Raw genomic sequence first — 21,334 nt, 5'->3', positions numbered from 1 at the left:
ATTACATTTTTTTGTAAATTTATACTGTTACATGGTTATTAAACGTTAATCACCTTCAAAAAGGTGATTCTGCATACATTTCTCAGAAAGAACTAGATGTAAAATCCTTAGCATAACTAATCAGAACTAGTGCTCTCCTATTAAATAACAGATAAAGGAAATAAAAAATACATCTTATACTCCTCTTTATTTCTGTATTAACCGTGGAATGAATGGCAATTAGATTTTATTGAAAGCAGCAACATCTACACTTTGCACCTGAAAAGAAACAAAAACAAAATATAAATATAAATACAGAATAAAAAATACAAATTTATTTTATTCAAGAAATCAAGGGACTTAATACTACATATGAATACACATATACTTACATAATCTTCAATTTCTTGAATCTTCTCACTAAGGTCATCAATGGAAACCTTTTCATCTTCAACTGTACACAAAATTGAGAGTTTCAGGATACCAAAAGCCAATGGCTTCAACTGAGCTGTAAGAAGAAATAAATTTAAAGAGACCACTTCACAAATGTCCTGAATTTTAATTTTTAATGTTTAATAACTGAAAAATTCCAAACAAGTCAATTTTAACTAAAATCAAAAATCAAAAAAATAAGAATTCCACTTACCAGCACCCCACAAGAGTCCATCCATCTCAATCTTACGCACTTCTGCCTCCATAACCTTCATATCTGTCTCATCATCCCATGGCTTTACATCAAGGAGTACTGAGGACTTGGCAATAGGACCTGGCTTCTTTGATTTCTTGTCCGCATAAGCCTTTAAACGTTCTTCCCTAATGCGGGCAGCTTCTGCACTCTCCTGTAGTAGGATTTAGAATATTTGAGTGAGCGCAAGACAAAATTAATCAAAGAATAGTTATATGGATTTTATACATGGTGGTTTCCCTAACAAGCTTAACTTTAAGGTACTCTCCCTGAGTCAACACTTTTCCATTTTTCTTAAATATTTGATACCTGACTTTGGCAGTGAACACATATAAGAGCCTAACCCTATTGTCCAACCCTATCTGGCTACCTCATAGGGGAGGTGTTAGAAAGACAGTAAAAACAATAATTAAATAAATAAAAATAAATAAAATAAAAAAATTATTAGTTGTTCTTATCTGATAATTTTTTTTTTTCAGGAATTACCTAAAATATAATCTACAGCTACATGAACTCTAATAAAACTCGGAACCACATGTGTAGCCCTTCAAAATACAATACACTTAGAACAGCTCTATGGGCAAATTGTGTCGGGGGGGATACTGACCAAGCTACCATGAGCCAAAGAAGCACCTCAGAACAGAGGTGCATGCACATTACCACACACCTGTTCTCTTCTGCCTTTACCATAAAACAATTGCTCATTGCCAATGGAACAACCATAACAAGTCATCAACTTCATTATTGTTAAGACTATTCCCAAATCTATACTGCACATTACCTCCTCATCATCATCAGAGCCAAAGAGATCAACTTCGTCATCATCATCCTCCTCCGTCTCCATGGGCTCTGGCTTGCTCTTGGCTGGGGCTGTAGTGGTCTTGCCGCCACATTCCAAGGCTGCTAACCTTTTGGTGAGGTCCATAATGGTCTGCTCTAAGGTTGACACAGCTGCAGATAAAGCAATTAATTAGAAAATGAAAATATTCTATAATGCAATGAAATAAATCTAAGTGTGATTTCATTCATCTACACTAAGTAGAATTCTTAAAAAATGCCAGCAGTAAAAAATCTTTCTTCATAACCATCCACAAAAATAATATAAAGGAATAACAGTGAACTATACTTTATTCACAATCGACTTATTTTGGGAAAAAGAAGTATACACGACTATAGGAATGTCTAGTCCTGTTATAAATGTAGCATTTATAGTTGCTCTCAACTCTTACTATTAGGGAAGGTTTAGGATTAGCTACATGAGCAAATACTATATTTCATTATCAATAAATCAGCCAGGATTGTAGATTCCTCGTTTCCAGATTCTTGAGAAATCTCCTGTCTGGGCATTTTCACTCTTCTATTTGTGTATATAATTATATATATTCATGAATATATCTATAAATATTCATGAATATATTTATATATATTTATATATTTATTATTCATAACTATATTTTATAAATATTCTTTGATATAATGCCTCAAACATTTCAGGCATGGATCTCTTAAAAAAAAGTGGTCCACATTGAAAATAACTGATTTAGTAATAATCTAATTGCAAAATACACTAAATGATCTTTTTTATATAACATTATTAGATATAGCAAAAACATAACAGGGATAAACTTTGGTAAGTGTCCAATTTTCCCATGGCCTGTTTTCTGTTTTATGTTTAAATAAGCTGTGGTACCTTCCAGCAGTTGGAATTTTTCTGCGCCTCAAAATCGATTGGTTACATTCATGAGAGCATCGGAAAGTCGACGGCCACTTTTTAAATTTTTGGGGGAAAAGGCAAAATACGGATTATGTATCACCTGAAAATATAGTTCACAATGGCAGTCAAAATAAATACATAAATAAATAAGAATATAAACATACAAACAAAATAAATACATAAATAAAAAGTAAAAAAATGGAAATTTAAAAATCAGGAATTATTACGTCCTCCCGAGCGTTGCTCTAACCAAATAATATTTTTTTGGATAATTCAGGGGAAAAATACAACCCATGGATGTTACTGCAGATGGTTAAGAAATATTTTTTTTCTAACTTTTTTGGGGATCAGGCCAACCCAAATGGGAGGGCAGGGTTAAAAAGATATACGAGACCAAGCACAATATATACTCTATCATATCAAAACTCTAATAGTTATCTAAAACTTGTCTTTTTATGATCAAGTGACTGGAGCAATACAAGGGTTGGTTAGGACAGTTCCCTTCATCACCTTCAATTCTAAAATTTGTAATAATACGCCTGTAAGACACATGGGGAAAGCCGATAGTGGGGAAAGGTGGTTGGGAGCTTTAAAAATGTCAAACAGTAATTGACAAACCCCGAAAGCCTGTTACAAAGCACCTGTGAATGCAACTTTCAGGAAAATTACTTACTCTTCTTCAGGTTGCAATTCTCTCCCTCCAGCTTGGTGATCCTGTTGAGGATGTCTGGATTCACCCCTGAACTGGATCCCCCACGACTTCCCTGCAAACATGGCAGAGAGTTGAAGCAAAACACAGTTTACATAGAGGGCAGAATTCAGTGTCCAATCTTTATAAAAGCATCCAATATTACTGATAACTATATCACATTACAGTAAGAAGTTAGTGCAATACTGTCTTGCACTTTATATTATATTTATATATATTTATATATATATATTATAAAATATATTTATATATTTATTTATATATATATATTTATATATTTATTTATATATTATAATATATTTATATATATATATATATATATATATATATATATATATATTATAACATATTGATATATATATTATAATATATTGATATATATATTATAATATATTGATATATATATTATAATATATTGATATATATATTATAATATATTGATATATATATTATAATATATTTATATATATATATATTATAATATATTTATATATATATTATAATATATTTATATATATATTATAATATATTTATATATATATTATAATATATTTATATATATTATATATAATATATTTATATATATATTATATATAATATATTTATATATACATTATATATAATATATTTATATATATATTATATATAATATATTTATATATATATTATATATAATATATTTATATATATATTATATATAATATATTTATATATATATTATATATAATATATTTATATATATGTTATATATAATATATTTATATATATATATTATATATAATATATTTATATATATTATATATAATATATCTATATATATTATATATAATATATCTATATATATTATATATAATATATTGATATATATATTATATATAATATATTGATATATATTATATATAATATATTGATATATATTATATATAATATATTTATATATATTATATATAATATATTGATATATATTATATATAATATATTGATATATATTATATATAATATATTTATATATATTATATATAATATATTTATATATATATATTTTTTTTTGTATATTACATTGGATACAGGATTATTGAAGATATGAAATTAGAGGATTTCATTTAAGAATAACTTATGATAGTAGAGTAAATTCACTTAATCAAACAACCACTGACAATGTCTTCCAGGTTATCTACATAATGACAAAACATTTATCAACCCCTTGGATCCAGGTGACCTAACCATCACATCATGAAAAAGTTTGGCCGAGGGCAGAGATGCCAAGATTGACTCGCCACAAGTCCACAAGTTGAGGGTGATCAGATTCAGTGGGCCTTTAGGAGGGGGCTTTTGTATGATTTCCATCCTGACTGGCAGCCCAGGGTGTATTACAGATAATTGGATATTACAAAAATATTTTTAAATTACTCGAAATTTTTTTTTACTTATTGTTATTGCTATCCCACAGAACTATAGACAACCTAGAGATGATATTTGTACAATTGCCTATTAAAGGAAAAGTCTATTACCATCTTGGTTCAGCATATCAAATGACAGACCGGAACATGGCAAAAAAGCAAAAAATGCTTATGCAGAAAATGAGATGATATTGCAACAGTGAGGCAAGGAGTACTGACAATATAAGAGTGTCCATTGTGTACTGGGCCTAAAAGCCACACACCTGAGAGAATAAGCAAAGTAAGCCTAATGCCCGGGTTTCGAGTCACACGCAAGTCGCGAAGCACCCAGATCCAATGGGTTAAAAAAGGTCACATTCTGAAGGCTACAAAATATATCGATGGGAAATTAATCATATTCCAGCCGACTATCAACTTTAAGCAATCAACCACTTAACATTTGAGAAATATTACAACAATCAACAGAACTTGCTTTGCTAGGATGCATTAACTAGAAATTTCTCATAACATACCATCATACAGCAGAAAATGCCATGCACACATTCCAATAAAACCCTAAATGACTGCAGTGTCTGAATGCAATCAGAGCTTCAAGCAAAACATCAATTCCAGTTTCTTCCAAGTTGAACATATTTACACTGTCAGTTACTCTAATATAAATATCTATATGAGCATGTGTATATATGTGTATATATATATATATATATATATATATATATATATATATATATATATATATATATATATATATTAGCACAAAGACAACTAGACATGTAAACATATGCATATTAATCAAACAGCAGAAGTGTGATAAATAAAGTGCAAGGAAGTGCATAGAAAGCTTGAGAGAGACTTCATTCAGGTGGACAAATAATAAGCAATGGCATACTGTGCATACTCATACATCATAAATATTTTCCTACCATACAAGCATTATAACCACACAACTGCTTCATTATCTGGTAACTGGATGTGTGCCTGGATGTGTGTTCTGTGTTTTCATGCATTCAAGACAATCTTGTAATCATTCGAAGTCTACTTGAACATTCTATTTTGTGACCCACAAATCTTGGAAAATGGAATTGCTTGATGCAAAAAAAGAAGATATCCAATGGGATATGCTTAACAGATTAACAATTCCTTGTCTATACATCACAGAGGGTTGCATGTAAAAATGAACATGTATTAAGTTACTCTTGATAAATCATGCCACATACAAATACATATGTATACTTAATTTCTGACTACCATGCACATGTTAGCTTTCTGAGGGAACTAATCATGCATCAGAAGCTGATTAATTACACAAATTGTGACAAGGAGTTGCTAGTGTTCAAAACCCTACTGTATGACCTACAAGTACTTTCAGAATTTTTTAAAAAAACTACCTTTTTTATTATTGCCAAGGCCACACTTAGCCAGCAAATAAGCAACAATGAACCTACTTAAGTAACAAATGTGAAACAAATGTACAAAGGCCTACTCACAGAGGCTAAGGAATTCTGTATTTCCTGTCGTGCCTTGGCAATCTGACTGGCCAGGGTTCCTAGGGCTGAACTTCCCTGGGATACAGAGGAAACCATTAGAAAAAAAAAGCCATGTTGAGAAATGTGCATTCATCAAATTTATGAATTTTGGGGATCTTACGTGTCCTGCACTACTGCATCATTCAATTTATAAAACACTTTAAAAACCACTAAACTGCCTAGCAACATCAGACCTAGCATCAGAACAGTCTTTATAACTGATGTCATAATGCCACTGTCACTGTCTAAAAAGGTGGGATAGATACCTATAATAAACAAGACCTTTATATAACAATCACTTCTATGACATTGTTTTGTGACCAAAGTTCAAACCAGTACTATTTATGCAGAAGGATCCACTACCTCCCAACAAATACATTTCAACTCCTATAACAAATTTCAAGTATAAAGTATACAACAAAAGATTTACTCAAGACTTGAGGATACCATAATTAGTAAGCTAAACATAGCCAAACACCTATTCATCAAAATAATTCCTTTGCAAAAAAAATCTGGGTCATTACCAGCCCAAAGTTAATAAAAGAGGACAGATCTGCATAATTCTATAACAAGTTAGTTGGTTAGTTTCTGTATCCATACTGGAGAAGAATACTTGCAATGTCATTCATATTCAAAAACATGGCTTAAATCTTGAAGTCATAGGATTATATGGAACCTCAAACACTTAGTACTTATAATGCACACTAACACACTCAAGCATGAATTGTCATGTGGATATATTTATATATTCATATATATAATATATAATATATAATATATAATATATAATATATAATATATAATATATAATATATAATATATAATATATAATATATATATATATAAAATATAAAATATAAAATATTAAATATATAACATAATATACACATTGCATACAAGTTTGAGCCCTGTAAGAAAATCAATTATTTGGGGGTAAATTCTAAAAGAAATCTTTCTAGTAAAAAGGTATATATAACAAATCAATTGTTACAGTATATACAAAACTCATTTCACATGATAATCATAATATGCCAAAGGAACACGTGCAAATACACATCAAAAACTTTATTACTCCAAAACAGGTACAGGTCATCTATTACCTTTTCTTAGTCTAAACACACCAAACCACCTAATTCAGACAACTTCTGCATTTTTTTTTTTTTTTTTTTTTTTTTAACCCCTTGGTGACGGGTGTAGAAAACTAAAACAAAACTACACGCTGGCGGTCAATGGCAGCGCGCCGACTTTGAGTGCGGGAGTTCGGTCCATCAAGCCGAATCACCGCCTTGGAGCACTTTGGCGTACAACCACACGCCACATTTCAAGCAGTTTATTATGACATCCAGAGACGTGACCCGTCGGGAAGGGGTTAAGGTAATCACCATTAGTGAAAATAAATAAATAAATAGGAAGCACACAGTCTAACAGCCTATTCAAGCACCCCCTACTACCTCCTCTTGCGGCTCTATTTGGCTGCTCTTCAAGTTTTCCGACTTTTCAGACCTTTCAGAAACTTGAGAGGCGTGAGCAGAGGGCGATTCTTGCATCTTGATACTTTCACACACCTGCTCTTGACTGTCGTTTGGCTAAATAGGGTAAATGCAATTTAAATGGTAGTGGGTATACTGTTTAACAAAAATTAATAAAACTATCTTTTGAAGACAAGTTAAGAAAATGTGCAGTGAAATACTCAAAGCATATTCAGATGAAAAAATTGCATTCAACATTAAATCAGTATCTAGAATATTTTTTAAAATAGTGACATCAAAATAACGCCAATTAGTGCAAAATGTCTATAAAAATCACACAAACATTTTTCATACAACATTGTCTTACTTATCCTTATGCCTTGATTTAGCCTCAAATGTATAAAAAAAAAAAAAAAAACATTAAAATTATATTTACAGTATCAAGAGCTCAAGATTTCAGAATTATGAACAGTCATACACAGATCCAAGAAATAATTTGACTGACAGGCTAGAATAACACTAGGGGCATTTGGAAAACATTACACATTTCCTTTTTTACCTTAGTAATTAAGATATTTTCATTTGCAAATGATTACAATTTTACAGATTATATTACACTAAAAACTGGGGATATATAACAAATAGAGAGCAGACTGATTACTTCAATGAAAGGGACAGAACCATGTTTTTGATTTCACCTGGAATAAATAAGCACGAGTATCTGCTATGCTCAAGCTCTCAAACAAAATACAAAATCTTGTACACAACTACCATCACATTTCACGAGACATACCAAATATAACTCTGAAGACTAAACCTACTAGAAATCAGTAAGAATACTGTTCTTGGTAATATATCTAAACTGTTCAAAGCAACTATATCACCGGACAACTAAATAAATAAAAATTATATACAGAAGATCAAACTGCTTACCTTACAGTTAGACCCTACAGGTCTCCCTATACAGGGCGGCCTTTGGCAACTGCGTCCAATAGCTGGCTACATACAAACAAAAGGGGCATACTTTTTAAGTTTTATCTGCTGTCCTGTAATTTGTCAATACAGTACTTTTTGAGCAGCTACATCAATGATATAGATTATATGCACTCCCAAGTAGCATTTCTGGAGTGATTATACATCTGCCAGTGTATCATCACAGTAGTTTTTATCTATATCTGGTGCATTTGCATAAAGTCACTTATGTTAAATATATTTGTCTGAAAAGTATATGGAAATCTGTAATATGAAAATAATTCCTTCTATCATGTTTACAAACCAACTTCATTTTGTCATATCCCTTTTTGGCAAACCTTTCTACTCAACAGGTGAAGGTGCTATTTTAGATTTGCTCTATTCAAAGAACATCTGCAATTCAAAGAAAAATGTAATACTTATAGCCCCATGAGAAACTTTTCTACCAACACCAGTAAAATTTCAACCTATCCCACTCACCATGGACTTGTTCTCATAGAACTCGCGTTCTGCATCATCTACACGCCACTTGTCAAACCAGATGTTTTCCTGTGCCAGTTCCAAAGCCATTGTGGGGGATTTCTGAAATGATTGCAACAGAATAAGATCAGTGGTTAATTTTTAGGGTGATCAATAAAACAACACATTTATCAGATAAGCCATTACAGTGGTACTAAACTCATTATAGCCAGTTGCTTTCTTAAAATATGTACTTTAATAGCAGGTAGCTATATCACACTGGGAACTGCAAGCCAAGGTCAGAATTACAGCTACATAACTGAAAATTATCAGCTGTACATTCTTACATTTGTGGATGTAGGTTTGTAGTGAAAGCTAAACCACTTACTATAATATTTATGAAATATAATTAAGGGGACAATTCAGCAAAATGAATTACTTAAATGTAGAAAACTCACCATCATGTATATTCATACAGAACAATAGGCATACAACAATAGATGTACATATAAACCAAAATGTTAGTTCCATTTGCTTTTTACAAATCTTGTACTAATTATATTTCTGCTTATCTCTGGTAACCAGATAAAATAAAAATCAATTTCTAATATGCATCACATGAATATAGCACTGATTCTAGGACTGAAGAGCAGAGGAGCATTTTAGAAAAGAGCTATTGACCCATGCCATCTTGTGGCATGTATGTCTATGTCATGGCATGACTTAACTGACTCCGTATTGCATGAACATCCAAGCCAAGCTTGCTCATACACTGAGGTATAGTATAGTTTGCTTAGTTGGCTGTGAATATACAGGTAGCTATAACCGAAAGTATACAAAGTAGAGTAATATTTCCTTTGCTTCAAGTACCTCATGAAAGCAGCTGACTATGCACAATGCCCAGTACATGGCTTGGTATGGCTGTAACCCAGTGATGCCAAAGGCACACACTTATGCACTATCTACTTCTGTTTAATTTGGTTTAGTTTTTCATTCATTTTGGTTCCCTCCCTTTCTTACTCTCAATCTTTACAAATACATGGATCCAACAAGTATTCAGTCACCTAGTCAATTACTACATCGAGCTGCCTTTACCTATTTTTTTCCTTTCCTGAAATGTTGGTAACTGCTACAGAAATAGTGTTCAGTAGGGGAATAGGAAAGATTTTGGTTCATACAGAGATCTTTGAGGTAGTTTGTACATTCAGCGTGGGGTACATTTGTGCATTCATTAGTGTTACCTACAGTGCCTGACAGGTGTGGTCCTGTTGTAAGCTTTTACTTAACTATTTCCTGTCACTGTCATTAATTTTATCGGTTAATCTTTATGGTATGGATGCACTTAGGTAGGACAAATTAAAGATGATACTTGTGTAAAAGTTACAGTTGGTGCATAAAATCATCTGCAGATATGAACAGTAATGGCACAAATAAAGGAAAAAGATCCCAAGGCACTGCTCACAGCCAACATGCACTCAGCTCTCTCTTGCCGTGCATAACAAGGTGAAGAAAATGTTTGTCTTGGGGTGTTTGGGAGTAGAACCCCCATCAACCTTACCCTTGGTCAGCCCAGTCACACCAATTTAAATTGTTGGAAAAAATTGTGACATGGAGATGGATCCTTGTGCCTATATTATTTAATATCTCGCAGGGCAGGCTTTCCCCAGAACCAGTACACCCCACACTTTTTTGTATCATTTAAGTTTTGTAAGTGTTGCTCATTCTACAGGGCTCCCCTCAACATAGTATTGGAACAAATGCCAAGCAGCTTGGAGCAAATGACAGTTGTAAATGACAGCTGGCATTATGAGTCAGGTTTGACACCATCTTTCCTGAAACAATGACTGAAAACAGCTAACTCCACAGAAGTTACCTGGGAAGGAGCTTACCCATATTTTTTTTTCTTAAAATATGCATACAGGGTAATAGTGCCCATCACTCAGACAGGGGAGACACCTAAAATAACTTTTTTTTTTTTTTTTTTTTTTTACAGAAAAATTACATCTAAATCATTTGCTCATAGAATTCCTTTGAATCAACATCTGTCAACTCTGATGTACATAAGCCCTCAAGCTATGGCGATAGCAATTCAAGTCTGTAGAAGGATACTATGTCTAATCATTTGATGTAAATATCTAAACTACCATATCTATTTTTGTTTATAACTTTGTAAATACTAGTATGATTCTTCATTTATGTTACATTTTGTAGAGTAGAAATATATCAATTTTGGTGTCAAGAAACATGTATATTTTGAAAAATATTGACAATTCTCTTTTTGAAAATGCAGACAAGTATATAAAAAAAAAAAAAAATCATAGGTACAACTTTTAGATAATAAACAAGTCATTTTTGTTCGCAAACTCCCATTCCAACAATATGATGCACTAAAGAAAAAATATGAATATTTTTTACTTCAGTTATTAATTTGCCAAATGAAACCAAACTCGAGATATTAATCACACCAGCTTGAAAAAATAAATAAAGATGTGTGTCCCATATCAACGTAACCATGTGCCTAAGAATTAAGATTTCAAAATACTAACCAAAATAATATGTAATATTAACACTAAAAGAAGAACCTTTTCCTGAAAGCTTTATGAATGAGGTACAAGGCAAGCCAGGTAGCCAGAGTAATTATCTCCTTAGTGACTAAGTAATAGTGAAACAATGTATAGAGTAATAATAAAAGAAAAAAACGCATGAAAGAAAACCAATGAAAAGTGCATGTTCCAAGTCCGATTACACGAATACATAAAAATTATCCCCCTAACCCCTAAACCCAATCGTGGTTTCTAAAAGCAGAAGTTATGTACCCCCTTCTACCCCGGTTTATTGGCAGGCACTTTGGCAAGACAAACTGAAGTTAAAGGTGAGCAGTTTATTTTAGCAAGCACCTCATGTTTCACCCACTTTACTATTTGTTCATGAAAGTGAGGATCCCTCCAAAGACAAAGTCCTAAAACCAGGGTATCGTGCAAACTCAAAAATCTAAACCTAACCTTATCTACTTTTTATTTATTCCCTAGACTAGCACTTCGTGCCAACTGCCACAACAAATTTATTATATAAAATATTTGACATGCCTTCAGTGTGGAGGGTATAACTGTGATGAGGAATTATAGTATTCACCCTCCTTCATTAGGACCTTGTGGCAAATTAAAGAAAACCCAACATTAAGAACTCTGTCTGTGCGAGGATGTGAGATGAGGGGCGATATGCAGTGGATATTAATCATTGCGGTAAATATTGCAGCTATACTTGTGTTGCTTCTAACCATTTCTTATGCTCTATAAGATGGCTGTGTCCATTTTCCTCTATCTCTGTGCATTGCTCTTGGTAACATTAACCAAAGAATAAGATGCTTATCATTCTAGCAATGACAAAGTTATTGGCTTTGACTTTGTGTATCATAAATTATATGCTGCTCTATTTTCAGATATACTTATACACACTAATTGTAATTAAAAAAGTCATATTACTAAAAATAAAGTTGCAAATAAAATGTTTTCATATATAATGTAGAATTTTTAAAAAAATATATAACATCAACCATTATATCATACACAAGGATTTTTATTGCTATTCTCAAAGTTACATTATAATACCAAAGAACTCATGGTCATGTTTGTAAAGATAATCAAAGGGTTCTCATATCAATTTCCAAATATATTTTTTAATTTACATCAAAGTATAGGGTAATTCTTTACAGGACAGACACTCACCAGATACCCCAACTCCAGGTCACAAACTTTATTCAACAATCTAAACTGTCATGCCTGGGCAGACGAGGAAAGCTATGGGGTCTCTGCCCCCCCTCCTACACCCCCTGAAAAACATGGTCTTCACCACTGTATGCATGGCAAAATAAGAGTTAAAAGTAGGGAGGATAGTGCGGACTAAGGCTGTTTGCAACACTTTCAGCAACATTTTCCCTTCTCTGTGGCATTACTGTTCATATCTGCATATTATCTCTGGTGCCAACGACTACAATTTTTGTCCTCTGCAAGAATAGGACCTTCAATTTGCCCTAGCTTAGTGCATCCATGCAACTGCAGGAATGAATTTATGCAGCCAGGCAAAGGGGACGTTCAAGGGATGAAAAGTTATTCATCTATGCTAATTGTGAGGTAAATCCATTTCAGAGAGTATCAAACCCTTTATATGATTCAGTGACTGAAGTGTAACTACTGAAGGGAATTTCAAGATAGAAACCTTCAAATTACAAACTACAGAAATGACATTTAAATTCTTATATCAATCATAGTATTACAAATAACCTTTTTTTGAAAGGGGACCAACACAGATTAACCCCCTCCCGCCAGTGGCATGTACGTACATGCCATGGCATGCCTGGACTATGTTCCGGGTGCCATGGTGTGCCAGTCCCGTTTTCCGGGGGTATGTACAGTCAATGCCGCGTACGCTGTGGTGCTGACGCGACCCACCAGCAGCAGGGCCCGGGCCACTATAAATAAAGCCCGGGAGAGAGGACTTTCGCATCAGGAAGCCACCCGGCGGCAAAGGGTTAAAAAAAAAAAAAAAAAAAAAAAAAAATATACAATCCATTCTCCCTTCAATAAAAACTCTCAACCTCCATCGTTTTAATATCAGGAACCAAATAGCTGAGCGGATATTAAATTGAGTATAAGGTGAATAATAAATAGAGAACAAGATGGATAAGAGAATAATAAGATGTATAATAAATAGAGAACAAGGTAGATAAGAGAATAATAAGATGTATAATAAATAGAGAACAAGGTAGATAAGAGAATAATAAGATGTATAATAAATAGAGAACAAGGTGGATAATAGAGAATAAGGTGGATAATAAATAGAGAATAAGGTAGATAATCGAGAATAATAAGATGTTTTATGAATAGAGAATAATAAGGTGGATAATAAAACAGAGGGTATTTGATACCGAGAGCGACGCACCCTCCACAGACAAATTCCTAAATCCAGGATAACACACGAACCCAAAATCCAAACCTAACCTTCCCTCCCTTCTATTTACCCCCTAGACAAACCAGATTAAATACCCCCCCTTTATTAACACCGCGCGAACTTGCAGTAAAACCCGACCCTACGAACTGTGACTGTGCAAGGCTGTAGCACACTTAAGTCTCGTGTGTCAAAGGGGATTTTCAAGATTTCCCGGTAAATACGAGGCCGCTGCAGATATACCCGTGTTGCTTCCTACTCTATTCTTTATGCTCTAAGAGACGTCAGTGTCCATTATCCCTCTATCTCTGTGTCACTCAGTAAATTTAACCTAATTAGAGGATATCAAGGTGGATAATTAATAGAGAATAATAAGGTGGATTATATAGAGGGAATAATATGGTTGATAATAAATAGAGAATTTGGTGTAGAAAATAACAAGGTAGATAATAAACAGAGAATAACAAGGTGGATAATTGAGAGAGAATAACAAATTGAATAACAAAGAGCAAATAAGGTGAATAATAAATAAGAGGAGAATAAGGCTGATAATAAACAGAATATGGTTGATAATAAATAAGAGAATTTAGTGTAGAAACTAACAAGGTGGATAATAAATAGAGAATAACATGGTGAATAATAAATAGAGAATAAGAGGCATAATAACCGCTTCCAAACCACCTGCTCTCAAATCCATCATAAATTATTCATACCCTCTATGGTTTCTATACTACTCATACACCTCAAACGACATCCTCAAATAACGGGGAATAAAGCAACGAAACAAGCACAGGGAAAAGAGAGGCGGAAATCCCGAGAGGAAGAAAAAAAAAAAAAAATCCTCCGGTGCGACAAAATCCTCAAAGGAACGAAATAGGGATATTTATAACCAGCCGATGAATACCGCGGAAGTAACGTTCTATCTCGCCTTCCCTCCCTCGCACACGTGGCACCAACGCCCCTCGTCACCCTCGCGGCTCCGGACGGGCCTCCGCCGAGTGACCTGGGCCTTAAAAACGTGGAAAATATGGACTTACTCGTGACAGACAGCGCGTGCGGGAGGCGAGTGCGGCCGAAAAGGTTCGTTCCGCTTCGTCCCGCAATAACAACTATTGGTCCGTTCCTCCGGTCCTCTGGTCCGAGCGGGTTGGGGGATTCCGTCGTTTAGTCGTTCGGGTCAGTTCTTGTGAAAAAGGAGTATTTTAAAATATGAGGAATTGATTCGTTGATTAAAGTTTGTGTTAGTAGTATCTGTTCAAAACAACAAGAACAGCTGTTGGTTTGTTCCTTTGTTCCAAATGTTCCACTGTTCATCCGTTCGGCCAGTTCTTGCATATAGGAATAGTTAATCTCTTTAGAAAAAAAAAAATGTAGGTAATTGATTCGTTAATTGTAAATGTTTTTCTGTAATATCTGTTCAATATTTCGTTTCGTTCCAGACGTTCTGCTGTTCATGCGTCCCGCCAACTGCGAAAATTAAAATGGATGTCATTTTTTTTTTTTTTTTTTTGTTAAGAGTGTCATCGCTTCCATTATTCGTTTATTTTTTTTTTTCTAAAGCTGGATTAAATTTCTTTTAGGATACTGACGATAAATGACTGTTGTTTCTGTTTTATGTGTGTACAGGAACATTTTATAATACATGCGGAATAAAATGGTTATAAAGTAATTCTTTAATCTCTGGAAATTATATGATTCTATATACTTAACTGGAATCTCTCGATCAATAAATGCGCGAATATAAATTATTTTCTCTTGGGAAACTGCCATGTGTTGTAACTTTTGCTGGAAAACCTTTTTTATGCGTTTTTTTCGCGCCTGCCCGCCTTTACCACCCGCGGATTGTGGCACTGACGCGGAGTGTCATGGCACTGCGGCCAGAATTATTACCAGGTTCCTTTTTTTTATTTAAGTGGCTAGACGTTTCCCTCTAGTCCACCTATACATTTATTTTCCCTTTTTTTTTTTTTTTTTTTTTTTTTACAGTATCTACAAATGTTTCCTTCTTTTCCACCTATATATATATATTTTTTTTTTTTTTACTTTATTTTAAACAATACCCACTAACGTTTCCTTCTTTTTCACCTATCCATATATATTTTTTTTTTTTTCCAGTACCTACAAATGTTTCCTTCTTTTCTGCCTACATTTTTAAGATCTTTTTATTTAATCTACTTTTTTTTTCTTTTACAATACTCACAAATATTTCCTTCTTTTCCACCTATGCATACCTTTTTATTTTTTTAAACTTTTTTGTATAATACCAACAAAAGTTTCTTTCTTTTCCATCTATATATAGTGTTTTTTTGTTTTCAGTTTACGAACAATGTACATGCTTGTTGATGGGATATCTTAGGCAATTAGTAAATAAATAATGATGTGACATATATCGAATTTATTGCCTTTTGAGTTGTATTTTTGGTTCTCAGTTGTTTCTGTATTGATATATTTTATATAATACGAAATAATGAAAAGCTGCATTCAAACACTCGATATTATCCTTGACTTCGAATAAAATCGAATTCATAATCAATATTTTTAGCATTCCTCTCTGAAGTGTGTTCCCAAGGTTTACCAATTACTGCAAAGATAGGACTAGTTTCACTCGTTATATTCTAACCAACGGCACCACTATTTCTATGCACATTAAAAACGATAAAATACGGTTTGTGGCTTTCGTGTCCGTTCCTGAGTAGCAAGGTGTGGGAAACAAAACATTAACGCGTCTGAAAGAAACAAGTAAGAAGTCATATGTGATCGTAGGCATCCGCTGTGGAAAACGTCGACCTTTCAAACTACTGCATATTACAGTAGATACAGCAAATGGCCGCCCATCACGCTCGCTTACACAGGACTTGAATGGCCTTCTCACAATGGTTGCGTCGCGTCGGGTCGAAAGGGGCTACGTCGTGCCATTTACGGTGGACGGCGAATGTCTGTGCGTCTTAAATGGGTCAGGCGGCCGTTTTTTTAAGATTGTGCGAGGCTCGACCCGATGAGTATTCATGCATACGGACATGTATATACACGGAGATAAGTGCATATCTATCTACCTGATAGATATACATCTATCTATCTATTTTAACAAACCAGCCGTAGGAGACAAGTTATAATAAGCTAACGTTCAATCAGCCTCTCTCAACACCCTTTCTTTAGATTAACGATAAGTTCCAAGTCACTGCAATTTACGCTGAAGTACTTGTGCTATTAACAGACGTCGAAATCAGAGATTAGAATCTTCAACCAAGATAGTTCAGTCACCCCTGAAAATGTATTTGATTGCAGCCCCATCTTCCCCAGATGGTACAAGTATTCAATAGTATTGGTTTTCAATATAGTAATGATTAAATTTCCGGACATTGGAGGTAGTTCACTGGATCAATTGGTCTGTGATATTAAAGAAAAAACGATTATCTTTATTGCCCCATGGCAATAAAGATTTTCTAACGCTGTCACCAAAATCTTATTCACTTTTACATGTACAAACTAAAATATATGTTCTTACTAAATGTCTGTTGATAATATATCAGGGTTTTTTTTTTTTTTTTTTTAATGCCAAACAATAAATTATTCTAACGGTTTTTATAAGGCTCTAGAGTTGGCTGGAATTTATTCCTGTTGATTGTGTTGAAGGTACAGCAGTCATAGAAAGTGTTGACCATTTTTAATATTCTATAACTGTATAGAAATAAACAGGTGGTATATCCCAGTGTAAATCTTACCCATAAGGAATATTCCTTTTCCTAATAATTATAAATCAATAATAATCACAAAGATAGATATAACAAAAACGAAAGTGAAAATGGATCGAGAAACTCGGGCGTACTCCTTTATTTTCCTTTATTACCCTGGACGAAGAGATAATCAATCCTTCCTTTCTAACTTTCACGATTTTCCTTTCCTGCACTTTACTTTGATCTATAGTTCCATTCCCAATTTACTCCTTGGTGCAGTCGGAAGTGTCTCTTCGACTATTTCCGTTGCTGTATCTGGTGGAATCATGGAGGTGTTGTTCTTGCCACAAATTTCCCCCAACCTTTCTCTCTCTCTCTCTCCGCGAGATGAGAGCTAGGAACCGTCTGAGTTATCACAGATGGATATGTGTGTGTGTGTGTGTGTGTGTGTGTGTGTGTGTGTGTGTGTGTGTGTGTGTGTGTGTGTGTGTGTGTGTGTGTGTGTATTAATTCAGTTATCCAGTATTACAACTTCATTTTCTAGGTAAGGCAAGATGTTGAATACTCGGCATTGAACATACCAATAGTATTTACCGTACATGCAACGTAAAATGCAACCTTATTACCTTATCAATTAGTTTACTTACAATCCTATTCACAGCTCAGAGATAACCAAATTTTTAAACTGTCTCATGTACCCGAGGCTTAGACATTTTCACCTGCTTTAGTTTGATCTGTTTTCTATTTTACTTGGCTTCAGATCTAATAAAAGGCTGATGTGTTTCGTTGATACCTACTAAGCTCCGATTTGCGTCTGACATGTAATATTCTCTCAAAAACAGATTTCAGGGGGAGTCTTAGGCTACAATTTCTGTTGCTATAAGAGTTTCTTCTTGTTTGCTTTTCAATATAAATACCTATAAGATTTTTTAGGGTAATGTAAACTATAACACACACATTACATAAGATATCATTATCCATTATTGATTTTTTAAAGGCAATCACGTTTAGCAAATATAGCACTAGTACTGCGATTGAAACCTAAAAGCATATTAGCGTTTCATATTTCCAAAGTAATAACCTGTTATATATATATATAATAAACTTTCATCCATATTTCACTTGATATTCTAATTTATGAATCTGCATACTTCGTTACCAATTACTCTGGGAGGTCAAAAGTGGCGAGACATATCCGTAGACTTTAGTAGGTTGATACACATTTTCATAGATGGATTCCTATTACCGAAACTGAAAATCAAGTTATAGTTTAAAAATCCATGAATCTAATTTGCATATGCTTGTTGTGGAGCAGTATTTGCGTACGGACGAAAAGTTATTAAATAGTTACTTCACCAATCAATTTTTAGATGCAGGTAAGTACTGGCAAGTGCGAACTATAATACTGTGCTATACTTAATCATATCATATCTTTCACTAACGTTTCTCGAATAAATGGGAAATCAGTGTCAAAAACTAATGCATATAAATGGTCACTTTGTTAATATGTGTATATATAAGCTACAGGGTGGTATAGGGGGGTATTAGCCTGGAAAAGCTTGAGGAACACTAGATTAACCATCAATATACAGAATTTAACTACAAAATCATCCAAAATCCCTAAAATGAAACTCTGAATGACAGTGAAATGTCGGAATCTTTGAAGATATTGATACAAATGAAGAGTCACAGCTTCAGTAATGAATGTCGTCACTCGTATAATATTTATTGAGGCAATCACTATATGAAAAGCTGCAACATCAATATAGGCCTACCGCGTCAAGCAACTGAATACCACACACTCTAAGACCAATGTTTTGGCCATAGAACAGGGTCCATTTACAGGATTTCTCACCAAGCCAAAGCCAGACCTCAGACTCGTGTAGGAAACACATTCTGGAAATTTCATGGTGAGCTGCTAGAGTTTAATGGAAGCCGCATTGTATCGTCAGCTTTTTTTTTATATTTATGGTTATGAACTGAGACACGTTCGTAGGGCACTGTCATACAAGAAAGGGCTTGTATGTGCTCAATTTTATTAGCTATGCGTTTTTTTTTATAGCACCAACTTGATCCATTTCGCACACAACCTTGCCTGGCGTTCATCAAAGATGCGATAAAAAAGTGCCTTGTTTTTGTTCGTAAAGCTCAAAATAGATCGCATTTCAGCTCATTGTAGGAGCTTATGCCACATTCGTGTAGAAATGAAGCAAAAAAGTAAAGAAAAAGAAAAAGACAGAAAAAAAGGAAATAAAATAAAAAGTAAAATAAGGACAAGAAAATATCACACACACACACACACACTCACACACACACACACACACACACACACACACACACACACACACACACACACACACACACACACACCGATACATGCAGTCGACTATGAATTAATCGCTAGTAGAATTAAGCCAATTTAACGTAGTTTCTGAGCCACTGAGACACGTTGCACATGCTAACATAATCTCTCTAACAAGTGACTAATACTGTTACGGAAAGGGAATCACTCTGTCACATTTTCACCCGTACACAACCCCTCTCAGGAATGTCTTGGCTGTTGACCCATTTCTTTGGTTTAGACTCCATATATTTTCTTTGTTGATAAAAGGCAATTGACCATACTAAACTTGGGGGCGAGAGAGTCTGTTATCAAGAGGCAGATAGATAAACACAGTGCCATATAAAGTGGAAAGAAGTTCTGTTGTGTGAAAGGATGATTTTGCTGTCACTGGAAAGGTAAACATATCGCCAGCTTAGGTTTAAAGATGTGATTTACGTAATTCTCGTATGGTAATCCATGCGTTGTAGCGATTACCTCCTCATACTGCTAATAGTATATAATTATCTGTACTTCGAATGCCATCATCGTTATAAACTACCGGTACAACTCTTGCTGACGTTTGAAATTGTTTTATTAGCATTACTGCGATTGCTACTTTGATCATCATATTTATCATCATTAATATAATTGTTGCTGCTATCGATTCGCGCAATCATCATTGGTGGCACTGATCCTGTCACCAACATTAAAACAATAATATAACACACCAACACTCTTCACTCTAAGGAATATTTAAACTCACGTCACCCTTTCACCCTATTTTTTTTTTTTTTATCATTATTTCTTTCTTTTTTTCCCTTCTCTCCTCCAGCTTCCCCACAAAGGAGATGGCTGAGGTTAGGCCTATTTAAACAGACGGGCAACTTGCTTATTAAGGTCATGGGGTTACCATCACGAAATGGGCCCAACGAGCAATTCCTCAGTTTATGGTTTGGGTTACTAGGTGCCGTGGGAGAGTTCCATGTAGCGATATAATGAATTGATGTGATGATGTAATTAATTAATGGTAATGATGCTAGTGATACTAATAATTTCAAAGATTGTAATGGGAATTAGAACAGTGTTTATATTGGCGATGATAGTAATGGTGCTATTATTAGGTAATATATACAAGCAGATATGACGACTCAAATATCACCCGCGAAAATTCAAATACTGGAGCCAAACAGCAGCCAAGTCATTCGATCAACAAAATCAAACGAGAAAACAACAATCACCCCGTGTCAAATGACCCAGAGTAGCAATTAAGCGACCTCAACGCCCTCGTAAGTGCTGTCAACATCGCTGATCAACATCAACGCTCTTGCATTACACGGGTGATGTAGCCAGAGCGACCCACGAGGGCCGGTTAGAGGTCTGCTTTTTGTCACAAATGATTTATTACTTGTAGTTGTGTCTTTGTTTTATCTTGTGTGTGTTTTTCCTTTCTTTCTTGACCTATTTCCGCTTTTCCTCCCGG

General features: G+C 34.1%; 1 protein-coding gene across 4 annotated transcripts; it reads right to left on the bottom strand.

Annotated features, from left to right (window-relative positions):
- Window positions 1-174: 174 nt before the first annotated feature.
- Window positions 175-15,019, bottom strand: LOC125033523 (elongation factor 1-delta-like). Of its 4 annotated transcripts, XM_047625093.1 has the most exons (9): window positions 14,895-15,019; window positions 8,935-9,036; window positions 7,465-7,599; window positions 5,975-6,049; window positions 3,052-3,142; window positions 1,446-1,615; window positions 626-818; window positions 372-487; window positions 175-258 (listed from the first exon to the last, which is right to left on the bottom strand). In XM_047625093.1, the coding sequence occupies exons 2-9, from the start codon at window positions 9,022-9,024 to the stop codon at window positions 220-222; spliced, it is 909 nt and encodes a 302-aa protein (XP_047481049.1). In that variant the 5' UTR covers window positions 9,025-9,036; window positions 14,895-15,019; the 3' UTR covers window positions 175-219. The 4 variants fall into 4 exon arrangements, with proteins under 4 accessions (XP_047481049.1, XP_047481050.1, XP_047481051.1 ...); XM_047625094.1 differs by lacking the exon at window positions 5,975-6,049 and having other exon boundaries at window positions 14,895-15,017; XM_047625095.1 differs by lacking the exon at window positions 7,465-7,599 and having other exon boundaries at window positions 14,895-15,011.
- Between the last annotated feature and the right edge of the window lie 6,315 nt (window positions 15,020-21,334).

The sequence above is a fragment of the Penaeus chinensis genome, chromosome 16 (assembly GCF_019202785.1).
Source record: "Penaeus chinensis breed Huanghai No. 1 chromosome 16, ASM1920278v2, whole genome shotgun sequence".
Classification (NCBI taxonomy): domain Eukaryota; kingdom Metazoa; phylum Arthropoda; class Malacostraca; order Decapoda; family Penaeidae; genus Penaeus; species Penaeus chinensis.
Note: the sequence above shows the minus strand (reverse complement) of the source record. Positions and strands in the feature narration are given on the sequence as shown.

Coding starts and splice junctions, on each gene's coding strand:
- LOC125033523 (XM_047625093.1), bottom strand. CDS start 9,024: ATGGCTTTGGAACTGGCACAGGAAAACATCTGGTTTGACAAGTGGCGT. Junction 1,616..3,051: donor GAATTGCAACCTGAAGAAGA/GTAAGTAATTTT, acceptor CTTTATCTGCAG/CTGTGTCAACCTTAGAGCAG. Junction 488..625: donor TGGACTCTTGTGGGGTGCTG/GTAAGTGGAATT, acceptor TTCTTCTTACAG/CTCAGTTGAAGCCATTGGCT.